The 13129-nt window shown below is 53.2% G+C and overlaps 3 protein-coding genes across 3 annotated transcripts; 2 read left to right on the top strand and 1 right to left on the bottom strand.

Moving 5' to 3' along the window:
* Window positions 1-1196: 1196 nt before the first annotated feature.
* LOC120677813 (chaperone protein dnaJ 20, chloroplastic-like) lies at window positions 1197-5857 on the bottom strand. Its single transcript, XM_039959018.1, has 3 exons — window positions 5324-5857; window positions 3461-3585; window positions 1197-2332 (listed from the first exon to the last, which is right to left on the bottom strand). Exon 3 carries the CDS (start codon window positions 1889-1891, stop codon window positions 1406-1408), a length of 486 nt encoding a protein of 161 aa, XP_039814952.1. The 5' UTR covers window positions 1892-2332; window positions 3461-3585; window positions 5324-5857; the 3' UTR covers window positions 1197-1405.
* A 2142-nt stretch (window positions 5858-7999) lies between these two features.
* Window positions 8000-10623, top strand: LOC120677823 (putative cyclic nucleotide-gated ion channel 7). The gene has a single exon (XM_039959029.1). It carries the CDS (start codon window positions 8221-8223, stop codon window positions 10450-10452), a length of 2232 nt encoding a protein of 743 aa, XP_039814963.1. The 5' UTR covers window positions 8000-8220; the 3' UTR covers window positions 10453-10623.
* A 1119-nt stretch (window positions 10624-11742) lies between these two features.
* Window positions 11743-12508, top strand: LOC120677832. The gene is made up of 2 exons (XM_039959038.1): window positions 11743-11974; window positions 12062-12508. The coding sequence occupies exons 1-2, from the start codon at window positions 11928-11930 to the stop codon at window positions 12309-12311; spliced, it is 297 nt and encodes a 98-aa protein (XP_039814972.1). The 5' UTR covers window positions 11743-11927; the 3' UTR covers window positions 12312-12508.
* The last annotated feature ends 621 nt before the right edge of the window (window positions 12509-13129 follow it).

The raw sequence follows: 13129 nt of genomic DNA on the forward strand, positions 1-13129 counted from the left end.
AGCGGTGCTGGCAGGGCAGGCAGGGCAGGCCGCCGCCACGCGCCGAGCCCCGGCCATGGCCTGAGCTCGAGGCTGCCCCGTCGCCGCCGCCGCTCGGAGGGGCCGCCCGCTCGCCTTCCCGCGCGTTCCTCGAGGACCTCGGGGTGCCGTCCATGCGTCCCTGCCCCTGCTCGCCCCGCGGGCCACCCTGCTCCTCTATGCCACCGTCGATCCCGGGAGAGCAGGGGGCGGTGGCGGCGCAACCTTCTCCCCCACCGCCGGCCGCCCTCAATTCGTTGTCTCCGGTGAGGTTCCCTTCAATTTCTTGCGCAGGGAGCTTCCCCGTCCTCTCCTCGCCCGATTCCAGTCCTCACCCAGTCGATTCCCCTACCGCAGGTCGTCCTCAGCGGAGCTCCATCGCCACCGCCGCCGGACGTCGTCGACCCACCTCCTCGCCGCCGCTCCCCACGCTGAGCTTGGCCGGTGAGCTTCACCGTGCCCTTGGCCAGCTCCACTAGCCTCCTGGCCGCCTACCCCCGCCGACCGTCGCGCCAAGCCGTCGCGGCGTCGCGCCGCGCGTGCGCCGTGAGCGTGGGTGCTGCGCCACGGGCCGCGCTCACTCGCTGGCCGGACACTACTCTCGCGGCAGCCTAGCGGGCAGCGGCGCCGTTCTGGGCTCCGAGAGGAGCTCGGCTTGGCTCTGGGAGGGAAGAGGGAAGCGGGAGGCGTCGACGCGAAGCGAGGGAGGGGAGAGCTGGGTAGGGGAGGGCGCGGGGTGAAGGGCGCAACGCTCGTCGTGGTGGCCGGCAAGGCCGCGTGCGGCGCGCCGGGAGGGCTCGCGCATGGCCGAGATGTGGCCGAGGCGATGGGACGGGGCGGTGGCGGGCGCAGGCTGGTCGGGGCGTCGTCCTTGGCGTGGCCTGGCCATCAGGCATCGCCGGCCACCTGTGCCGGCGGCCTCTGCCGCGGCACAGAACAGGGGAGGGTGAGGGAGAGGGAGAGGAGAGAAGAAAGAGAGAGAAGGGGGAGAGAAGAGAAGAAAGAGAGAGAAGGGGAGAGGAGGGCTGACAGGGGGGCTCCATAGCCATGTGGCGTCCACGTCAGCAAAACCACACTCAAAACCACCAGGATGGCCAAATGTGACCAGTTTTGAGAGTTGGATAGTCAAGGCTACCCGGTTTTGGAGTTGGATGGCCAAAATCAAACTTCGGCAAGAGTTGGATGGCCAAAAATGGACTTTACTCTTTTATTTATTACGACTTGTCACTTTACAAAATTCAATTGCACAGCCCAGAACGAAAGAATGAGTTAGAACGCGGATCTACGAAGCAGGACACCTCGATGTGTATCTCTCGCGAGAGTTCTCGCACGTTGTCATGCGTGCCGCCCATCAGACCAGCCGCTGGCCACTCCTCGCTCCGTGGCGTTAATCGGAGCGCGCGCGCAGCACGCAGAGCTGGGACTCCCAAACGTCCCTCGCGACACCAGCGCCGCGCCTCAACGCGCCCCCGCCGCCAGCCCTCATGCCGGCGTCGTACCGGGCCTTCCGCGCCGGGTCGGAGAACGTCTCGTACGCGCGCCGCAGCTCGAGGAAGAGCTCCGTGGACTCGGCGCGCCGCGACGGCGGGTACACGTCGGGGTGGCACCGCAGCGCCAGCCGCCGGTATGCGCGCTTGATGTCCGCCGGGCCTACGTCCGCCCGGTGCTCCAGCGACAGCAACTTGTAGTAGTCGCTCATTCTGGTCTCCGAGCAGAGACTTGACCTCGCCGACGCCGTCGTCCCTGCCGCCGCCGCCGCCGCCGCCGCCGCCGCCATCCCCTTGCACCAGCTCCTCCGGCCAACGGCAGCAGTGGTGTTAATCCTGCGGCTGGGGAATCTCGCCATGGGGACGATGGTGCCGGCCGTGTTCATGGCTAGCTTAGCTACCTGAGATCTAGCGCACCAAGCAAGTTAGCTTTTGTAGGTGGAGATGTTGTGACAGAACCGCAAAGTTAAACGGCTTAATTAAACGTAATGGTCATCATTTGAACACATCAGGCGCATTAGCTTAATTAAGTATAACCTGACAGCCTGTTTCCAACCCACACGCCGACCGAAACACACCAGAAGTCTCGCATAACGGCGGGCGCAGACGGTACCGGCATGATATAATTTCACAAAAATAGATAACATAAAAATTTACAAAAACAATTCTAAATTTAGAATTTACATAAAATAAATGACAGCAGCGGAAGAGAATATGACCTGAGAAAAGGAAATTTTATGGAGAACCAATAAAACAAAACAATAACTATTAACACGTGAGCACGTCACATCGAGTCCACTGATGCGAATCCTGGTTAGCTTCTATACCTGAAACAGGGTAAACAACAAACCCTGAGTATACTAATACTCAGCAAGACTTACCCGTCTATGGGTATACTTAGCCCACATATCTAGACATGCAAGGATTTTCTGGCCGGTAGTTTGTTTTGCAGAAAAGCATCTAAAAGTAGATCCTTAATTTCAAAATTTTAGCTCCAGATTATAGCTATAAATTTGCTACACATCTATGATTTGTATATCTATAACAATCAATGTGGAAACATAATTGATTAAATAACATCAACGTATATCATATCATTTCGTTTCATTTCCTTACTACGATGTGACTCGAAGATCAAGGTGCTCATGTCCGAAAGCGACTGACGGCGAATCGATCCGATTTAACCTTGCAAGGTGAACCTAACCAACACGGCACGTATTAGCCCCGTCGGATCATACGGACCAATCATTTCCCTCCCCACTTCGAACTACAGAACCGCCCCACCTACATATAGTCAGCCGGGCTCAACGAGAGACCACCAAAAGTAAACATATGCTTCTCAATTCTCCGCGACTACCCGACTCGCTCTAAGGGGTCGTGATGAGGTTCTGTACTTTCGAAACAAGACAGTACTAGGCTTACCAGTTTCGACTACCTCCTACTCCCGGCATGCAGTTAGTACAGTTCAAACATGATCAGCAGGGCCAACAACGGTACGGTCCTCAGTCGACACAGACGAGGCTAAGACACCAGAAACCCAGTCCTGCTGCCATACATATATCTCATCATCATTCTCCCGTCCGGTCTCAAATTTCCATTCATTCCATATTGTATTCCATATCTCATATACTGGAATATAAAGATAACTATAAATCTCGCGAGTAACCGGAAATTACTCGACTTCTAAACATCTTATATCTCACGAGTGACAAGAAATCACTCGACTTCTACCGGGAACCATTAAGCATAGCATTTCTATCGTCCTATACATACTAGTATAACTCAAGGAAACCTAGGGATCATGCAACTAGGGTTCCAAACAACTCTTCAACCGTACTGCACAAGTAATAATATATATAGTGAGTCATAATTTAAAATAATAGGACATGCACCGAGGCTTGCCTGGGATTAACACTAAGTCAGTGTTAGTTAGATGATACTCGCTTGGCAAGTACCTTCCTTTGGGTCATGCACATCGGGATCCATTCATCCATCTTCTAGATGTGTCCACCATTCACCGTCTTCTGACTCGGCTCCAAAATCATGTGCTTCACCTCCATGCGTTGTACATCTAGCGTACCTAGATGAGATGCACCAATGCGGATGTCTGAATGCATGGCAGTGTAGTAGATGATACAGCAAAAAGGACAAGCGAGGCTGGCACAATGTCACGATTACATGGGCACGAGCATAATGCCATATAATGCGATACGATTAAAAGAAAGACATGACTGGCAATCATTTATCGAGTAAACACGACAAACAAACTCAAAAGACAATTGGGTTGGTGCTGAAATACTAGAGTTCATTTAATTTATTTTAGCCTGAAGTATTTCCTTCTAGAAAGCATTACTAAATTTATTTAGAAAAGCCAAGCAATACGATAAAGCAAGAAGGATTAAACTAGAACTTGATGTAACAAGCGAGCAAGCATAAGCAAGGTAAATAAAGACAAACCACCTTCTGATATATCAGATTTAACATGATTTATACATGAACAAGAATTTAATAACTGAATTTACCATTCAGTATAGTATTTATAAAGAAGTTTGCACAACTAGAGAGCAGACACAGGCAACATACAGAGAGATGCTTATCAATAGTTGCATCAACCCTACACTAGCTTAACACACAAGCACTTCATACAACCAACAGGTCAGAGGTAATTAAAGTGTTTCAAAATTTTGTTAGACAGCTCATGAAAGCTAGCTCCGATGACTAATCACCAATCATGACATCATATGTACAAAACAAATGTTTATTTTCTTCTAAACCTAATATCCATGTTCTTAATATTAAACAAGCCTATTATGTGGTAAAATAGTAACTCGGGATATGAAATTCTTACCTTAAACTACAAACATTATCACTAGTTTACCATGAAATTTCTAAAGCATTTGAATGGTTACAACTTCATTTAAGGAATTATTACAAATTATCCACATAAAGCATTAACAAGCAATTATTGATTTCCAACAAAACATTAAACTAAAACATGTCATATTATCTACCCAAAGCACATATCTAGTTGTGAGGAGCATAATAAAATAAGTTTCGTCACATATGGTTCAAACTATAATTTACTAGACATTAAACAAGTTTAGCACATTTTCTATTTTTACACCTCTCTATTGTTCATAATAATTTATTAAGCACTATCCAACTTAAATCAATAACTCAGTCATGCATGCATCAATAATTCTGAAATTTTTACCACAGAACATACATCACATGAATAACCTACCATAAAAATTTCATAGCAAAAGGAGCAACATAACTACATATATGATTTTATCCCTAACAAACATGGATAATATTCTAGGACAATATTTCTCTACCAAAACATGTCATATTATAGGTTTATTGAATATATCTAATCACAAGGATTCCAAAACATCTTTATTTTATATTTTATGATTTTTCCATGATTTACTATGCATTTTCAAAGTTTACAGCCACTTAAACTAATATTTAAACTAGAGAAAAACTATTTAGAAACTAAAGATCAACTTGTAATAAAAGTTGTAGATCTTAGAACAAGGAATCCAACAAATTTTAGTTTGCATTTTTCTGATTTTTCTATGATTTACTATGATTTTTCAAAGTTTCAGCCAATTTATTGCAAAATAACCCTTCGCAGCACTATTCATACGAGTCCACGGTTGTGCAGATAGGCCCCTGAACTTGTTTCAATTGTCGCACAAGGTCCCTGGTCGCGATTTTGAAGCAGGGGAGAAAGGGGAACGGCAATTCCGGCCATGGGAGGGCTTGCTGGCGGCGAGGGACGGGTGGAGGAGCATGACGGCGACGAGGACTACCTGTAGGTGGGCTTGGTTGGGGTTGGGGGCGATCGGAGAGGCGCCGGCGGCGGTAGCAGCACCTCGGCGGCGGTGATGGCGGCGTGCGGCGGCGCTCCAGCGAGGGAGGACGATGGTGCGGCCATGGAAGGATTCAGCAAGGCCGGGCGGAGTGAGGGCGCTCGGCGGCACAGCACAAGGGCGCGTGCACGCGGCTCGCGGCGAGCAGCAGCATGCCGGCGGCGGCATGGCTCAGGAACGAGCGCGGAAACTTGCGGAACGCGCTGGAACGAGGAGAGCATGAGCTTCAGCGAGTCGAGGAAAGTCGATTCTAGCCTTTGGTTGTCGAAGATGATGACCGGAAGTGGGATTTCACTGCCAAGTGGATCTCGGTGGCCATGGCAGCCGATGGTGGAGCTCGGGCGCGAGCAAGAGAGGCCGGCGTGGTCTGGGAAGGAGAGGAGGGAGTGAGGCACCTGGGTGAAGGGATAAGGGTGCGGCGGGATGGGCACGGCATGGGCACGGGACACACGTCGCGCGCAACACGTACGGGCGGCGTTCGTGGCCAACTTGACCACGGCGACGACGAGCAGCAGACAGTCAAGCCAATTAGTTTTGGTTAAGCACATTTAGGTTTTACTAATTTCGTAGTAACCCCTGGGTGTTACAATGTCGATCGCGTCTATATATAGCTGGTGGGCGTTAGTGCGTACGGAATGAGGACTGGGCGACAAACGAGGCGCGGGCGGTGGTACGCGGTTTGCACGGGTGGCTGCCAACGTTGCCGTCGTCGCCGAGCTGTGCCGGGGCGCGGACCGGTGAAACGGAGCTTTGCTGTTGGATCGTACGTGCTGGGTTGGGGATGGAGACGGCAAAGGTGCACGCATTGGTTTTGTGGGTGAAGATAAAAATTTTGGGGGAAGAAGGACAAAGGAGAGCGTGCGGTGGGTCATGGGTGGCAGCTTTGTCTCCGCTTGTTTGGATGGGTCTCTGCCGGATGGACAGGGTTCGATTCTAACCTGGATGTGAAGGCCGTTGATCCTAGGTTACAATTGATATGTTCAGAATGAAGGACCCCGTCACTGCTCCAGATCGTCATGTGGCCAGCCAATAATGCTGAAGGGGTTGTAACAAAAGACCACTGTTGCCGGAGATCTGAAACTATAGGCTACTACGGCAGACCCTATCACCGTTGAGTCTAAATCGGCATCACCGCCGGTTTGGGTACCCGTTGGATTAAGGTCAACAGTGATGAGGCAACTCATCATCACCGAGTGCACAACCGGCGGTACTGGCGATTAAAACAAAAGGGAAAAAAACTTCTGGTGGCGCCCCATGCGCTGGCCCCGAGCTCCGACGGCTCGCACGCCGCTGTGACCCCACCAGCCTACCCGCGTACCGCCGTGGCTCCTCTCCGACCACCGCCGGTCCTGCCTGCTGTCACGACCTGCATGCCGACAGACTGCGGCAGGGTTGGGGAGGTGGGAGCGGGAAGGCAAACCAGGGAAGGGATCAGAGGAGAGACAGGCGATGGAAGGGAGGAGTGGTGGGGGGAGGAGCGGCAGCGTGGGAGGAGCAGTGGGGGAGTTGCGACGGCATGGGAGCGAGGAACAGAGGAGGAGGGGAGGGAAGGAGCGGCGGGGTGAGACAGAACTAGAGGAGTGGTGAGAGGGAGAGGGAAATAATAGAGTGGTCATCGCATTACGTTGAACCCATCATGAGGTGTTGGGAATGGACCATTTTGCAGTAGTGATATCGCTGGAGATGTGGATCGACTATTCACCTATCGAGATGTACGTTGTCTCCATGGCTCTTGTGTAACACAGGCTGTACCATTTTGATAGTCAGCATGACCAACATGGTAGCGTTACATGCCTACTGATTGTAAGAAGGTACTATATTGCACAATGTGTCGCCTCCTGCATACAGTTGGAAGACCTCTTTGTCATGGCATTCCCACCCATGAGAGTAACCATGTTAGATATGAGGATATTTCTTTTTTTGCAAAACATGATACATATGCAAATGTTCAGGTATGCAACCCTATCTCTACAAGCACATTTGAGAGTCTCAGCTTGCAGACCCTCAAGATTGATAAAATCATCATAGTCATCACGCTCTCGATAAGCACGTCGTCACCTACTGCTAAAAAGTAACACCAGTTGAATTCTTGAATAAATTCAGAAACTACGAGCACCCATGTCAAAGACGCAGACATGCTCCGCCGTAAAAAAACCTATAGCTGAGCTAGGCTTAGTTCGCAGGGACGAGGCCATTTTTGGCACCGAAACATTCATGTATATGATAGTAAATTACTATCTTCCACGGTTCTTGTACAAGCCGCATAAAACAATTTTCTAGAATCGTGACAAATACTTGGTTTCCATGCGCCTTTCACGCATTTAGAAATTAGCTTAGTCGGCAGAAAAAAATAATGAATTCACCATGGCCAGCCGTAATTTTATTCGCACGTTACCTCGTCTCCAAAAAGCGTGTGGTTTTATTTGGCCTGGCCCGGCCCAACAGGTAGCCGGAAGCCCAACACTTCAACACACAAGAAGAAGTTGCCACTCCCGCCCCGATTGGGGGCAATGGCGACCGCGAGCGTCGGCAATCGGCATGCGGCGCCACGTGTAGCTTCCTGAGGGCCTCGGTCGCGTCCATTAATTAGCCGCCGCTACTTCCGCTCCCGGCTTTCGCCTCCCTCCTCCGATCCTACGCGCGAGAGAGTCGGAGGACGCGATGCAATAATCGTCTGCGAGATCGAGCGAGAGAGTTCGCATCGCATCGCATGCAACTGTGTCGATCTGCAAGATTGATCGAAAGGAATCCCGCTCCGGCCACAGCGGCATTGATCATCCATCTCCCAAGGTGTGGATCGATCCTCGGATGATGTCCCGTAGCGCGGGAGCAGGAAGATGTTCGGCTGCGCCTACCGGACGCAGTTCGTCAACGGGCGCAAGGGCAAGTTCGTGAGGCTCGAGAAGGAGGAGGAGGAGGAGGCGAGCGCCCCCGCGGCGCGGGCCGTCATGGAGCACGGCGGGCACGGCCACGGCCACGGCGGGTTCCACATGGACAGCTACTTCTCCGGCAACCCGACCGCGGCGGCGGCCAAGTTCCGGGCGCGGTCGGTGCGCGTGGCGACGGGCGTGATGAACCGGTCGGAGCGGCTCAAGAGCATCGGGCTCGTCTTCCAGGAGGACTTCCGGAAGATGTCCCAGAAGGTGTTCGACCCGCAGGACGCGTTCCTGGCGCGCATGAACCGCGCCTTCGTCTTCGCGTGCATCGTCTCCGTGGCCATCGACCCGCTCTTCCTCTACCTGCTCGCCGTCAAGTACACGGACAAGAACACCTGCATCGGCTTCGACCGCAGCCTCGCCACGGTGGCCACCGTGGTGCGCACCGCCGTGGACGCCTTCTACCTCTCCCGCATCGCGCTGCAGTTCCGGACGGCCTACATCGCGCCGTCGTCGCGCGTGTTCGGGCGCGGCGAGCTGGTGATCGACTCGGCCGCCATCGCGCGCCGCTACCTCCGCCGCTTCTTCGCCGTCGACCTCCTGGCCGTGCTGCCGCTGCCGCAGGTGTCCATCTGGAACTTCCTCAACCGGCCCAAGGGCGCGGACCTGCTGCCCACCAAGAACGCGCTGCTCTTCACGGTGCTGGCGCAGTACGTTCCCCGGCTGGTGCGCTTCTACCCCATCACGTCGGAGCTCAAGCGCACCGCCGGCGTGTTCGCCGAGACGGCCTTCGGCGGCGCCGCCTTCTACCTGCTCCTCTACATGCTGGCCAGCCACATGGTCGGCGCTTTCTGGTACCTGCTGGCCATCGAGCGCCTGGACGACTGCTGGCGCGACAAGTGCCTGAACCTCAACTTCCACCAGTGCCGCACCTACATGTACTGCGGCGGCGGCACCCAGGGGCAGTCGGGGTTCCTCGAGTGGCGCACCATGATCCGGCAGGTGCTGCAGCAGGAGTGCGCCCCCGTGGACCGCACCGGCACGGGGTTCCCCTACGGCATCTACACGACGGCGATCCAGTCCGGCGTCTACTCCACCGAGAACCTCACCGCCAAGATACTCTTCTGCCTGTGGTGGGGCCTCCAGAACCTGAGCACCATCGGGCAGGGCCTGGAGACGACGCACTACAAGGGGGAGCAGCTCTTCTCCATCACCCTCGCCCTCGTCGGCCTCATCCTCATGGCGCTCCTCATCGGCAACATGCAGACCTACCTCCAGTCCATGACGCTCCGCCTCGAGGAGATGCGCCTCAAGCGCCGGGACTCGGAGCAGTGGATGCACCACCGCGTGCTCCCCGACGACCTCCGCGACCGCGTCTGGCGGCACAACCAGTACAAGTGGCTCGAGACGCGCGGCGTCGACGAGGACAGCCTCGTGCGCGGCCTGCCCAAGGACCTCCGCCGCGACGTCAAGCGCCACCTCTGCCTCCGCCTCGTCCGCCGCGTCCCGCTCTTCGCCAACATGGACGAGCGCCTCCTCGACGCCATCTGCGAGCGCCTCAAGCCCAGCCTCTGCACCGAGTCCACCTACATCGTGCGGGAGGGGGACCCCGTCGACGAGATGCTCTTCATCATCCGGGGGCGCCTCGAGAGCTCCACCACCGACGGCGGGCGGACGGGCTTCTACAACCGGGGCCTGCTCAAGGAGGGGGACTTCTGCGGCGAGGAGCTGCTCACCTGGGCGCTCGACCCCAAGGCCGCCGCCAACTTCCCGCTCTCCACGCGCACCGTCAGGGCCATCTCCGAGGTCGAGGCCTTCGCCCTCCGCGCCGAGGAGCTCAAGTTCGTCGCCGGCCAGTTCCGCCGCCTGCACAGCAAGCAGCTGCAACAGACCTTCAGGTTCTACTCGCAGCAGTGGCGGACCTGGGCCTCCTGCTTCATACAGGCCGCCTGGAGGAGGCACCTCAAGCGCAAGGCCGCGGAGCAGCGCCGCCGGGAGGAGGAGGAGATGGAGCAGGCCGACGAGGCCGACGCGTCGGGGGCCTCCACCAGCCGCTTCAAGACCACCCTCCTCGTCTCCAGGTTCGCCAAGAACGCCATGCGCGGCGTGCAGCGCCAGCGATCCGTCAGGGCCGACACCCTCATCATGCTGCCCAGGCCGCCGGAGCCGGACTTCGGATCCATGGACTACTGATCTCGAATTCTCGATTCCAACATCGTCGGTTGATTCGGTGGTCGTCAAATTATTTAGTATGATTACCTGCTGTAAGTTTTATTTGTTTAATATATACACACAACTGATGATTGAAACCAAAAGATCGATCGATTGGTACTCCAATCATGGAACAATACAGAGGTTTATATATATTGTTCTTTTTTTTGCCTCTATATAAACTGCTACAGGAATGTACGGCCTAGTATACACAAGTATATATATTGAGGTGCTAATGTGGTTACAAGAATGTGCCTATCAATCATAATTTATCATACATGTTTTTAGTGGCTATCTTCAGGTGATACAACTACCAGCAATGATAAGACAAGCAATAATTCTTCATCCTACTAATTAGGGGATTTTTTTACCTTCATTACTTTACATAGTTAAATGTTCTATGATTTTGTGCTTTTGGTTATTACATTGTAGGTCACGGGAGTATTGAACATGATGCAGACCGGAAGGTATTTTGAGGAGAAGCAGATATATTTAACAGTTGGGGAGTACATATTTGAATACATTTTGCAGTTCTAATTCAGATAGTTCTACAGATGAAAAATTGTAGATAGATAGATATAGAACTTTTGCAGACCTGAAAACTATGCTCTAAGACGCATGATGATGCATGCCATTTATGTGTTCTTTTTTTTCCATGGGTTTGATGTTGTGTTCAGAACTGTTTGATGACTTTTGTCCGTTGCCTGACATTTGTGTTCTAATTAAGATGGCTGATGATGATGTTTGCCTAAACCACATACCTGATGATGAATGATATGCCTGATGAATGCTTTCTGTTTGCTAGTTAATCGAATGATGCTTGTGCCATTTTTTTAAGCAGCTTTGGTGAATCAGGTGGGTGATGTAGGAAAATATGCAGGGCTTGGGCGGGAGGAACTGGGCAGCTGACGGCATCGGAAGAAAAGGTGCCGCTGTGCGGGAAAAGGAAAAAGCAAAATTGTATATCTAATAGAATAAAAAAATGTGCCACAGTATCGGTCAACTTTCTGAATCGAGGTGGCCGTATGGCCGGCCAAATTTACGGCCGGCCTGGTTCTTAACTTTTTTTAAAAAAAAAATCATCCAGAAGAAAGAAGTACTGGGGCCTTTCAAAAAAAAAGAAAAAAAACTGGGGGTTTGGACTGGGGACAAACACGAAACATCAGTCACGCTCACATTGACGGGCCTCGCGGCACGCCCCGCTGGCACCCCCACACGGGCTGCACGGCACCGCGGCGAGCCAGAGTTGTCCGTCATGCAAGTTGACGCCGTGGCCCCGCCACAGCCTCAATCCCGGGTGCTCGGCATGCTGTTTCTCCCCAAACCCGGCGGCCATCCATCCAATCCAACAGGCAGGACCGGTCGGCTGCCGGCTGCCCATTCATGGCGCGCCGCCCCGTCGAAAACCACGCGCCGCCCACCGTCCGGCGTCCGCTAAGCAGCGGCAGGGGCGCGCCATGCTTAAATATCCCGGCTCCGTGCCCCCTTCCCAGCCATCCGCCGCGTAAGCGCCACACGTTTCCAAGCTGCTGCTGCTGCCGCCACTGCTAGTTTCCAGCACCTCGTGTGATCGTTGGTTGGTGCCGCGCAGGTCGCCCATGGCGTCCATCGTGCTGCTGCTGTCGGAGCTGCTGGGCGGGGAGAGCGCCAGCGTGCTGGCGGCCGACCGCTACATCACGGGCGGAGGCCGTCTCGGCCTGGGGGAGTTCCGCCCCACCGTGACGGAGGCGCCGGCGCCGGGGCGGAGGGCGCGCCCGGAGGAGAAGCAGCAGGGGAGGAAGGAGGAGTCGTTCGAGGACCTCGCCGTGTCCAGGATCGCGGTCGACGTCATGTGGCCTTAGAGCGCCTTGCTGAGCGAGTCATCTGAGCTGCTGCTGCTTCTTCTTCTTTTTTGACAAGGGAGATGGAGATCTCAATTTCCGCTCATGTAAATATGTAAAAGGATTCGTTAATTGTGTCCGGGCGTTGTTCTGAAGCTTCTCTACTGTCATGCTTCCATCTTTTTTGAACAATTAGTCATGCTTCCATCTTGGTTACACGATTCACTCCTCAATAGGAGAGCGCTAGCAGCTAGCAGAGCGGACAGCCAAACCAAATCGTGCACTCCATATTCGATTCTCAGACGCTGCGTCCAGCATAGCCAGCCAGGGAGGGACCCACGGTGATCGCTGGGCTTGATTCACTACTCCCCTCACCGGCGGCGGCCCGCCGGTCAGCTGCAGGCAGCCTGATGGTCGCTGATCCTGACCCGGATTGGATTGCCATGGGAGCCTATAGCCTCGATCCAGAACACGGTGGCGTTAGCAGGAAAATGCCAGCCGGCAGCCACACTAGAGCAGTCGCCTGACGCCATCGAGCAAATGAAAAAGTTTATGTAACAAAAGTTGTAGATATTATTTCATAGAATGCAGAACAGTTGAGTTTGTATTTTTTCCGATTTTTTTACAATTTTATATCGATTTTATAAGTTTACTGTTTAATGCGCCCTGTGCACCAGGACCTTTTTTTTTACATTTAGGTTCTGTCGCCAACTGGATGGGTTAGGGGGGCAACAAGCACCCATTTTTAAAAATTTCTCTATTCAGCATATATTTTTGAAATTTTATTTTTTAAAAAATATAAAAATGAAAAAAAGGCCCGAGGCGAGGGCCGCTGTGGG

Source organism: Panicum virgatum, chromosome 2K (assembly GCF_016808335.1).
Source record: "Panicum virgatum strain AP13 chromosome 2K, P.virgatum_v5, whole genome shotgun sequence".
NCBI lineage: Eukaryota > Viridiplantae > Streptophyta > Magnoliopsida > Poales > Poaceae > Panicum > Panicum virgatum.

Excerpts from the sequence above, each read along its gene's own strand:
- LOC120677813 (XM_039959018.1), bottom strand. The coding sequence starts at position 1,891 with ATGAACACGGCCGGCACCATCGTCCCCATGGCGAGATTCCCCAGCCGC.
- LOC120677823 (XM_039959029.1), top strand. The coding sequence starts at position 8,221 with ATGTTCGGCTGCGCCTACCGGACGCAGTTCGTCAACGGGCGCAAGGGC.
- LOC120677832 (XM_039959038.1), top strand. The coding sequence starts at position 11,928 with ATGCTTAAATATCCCGGCTCCGTGCCCCCTTCCCAGCCATCCGCCGC. Across the intron at positions 11,975-12,061 it reads CCTTCCCAGCCATCCGCCGC|GTCGCCCATGGCGTCCATCG; the intron begins GTAAGCGCCACA and ends GGTGCCGCGCAG.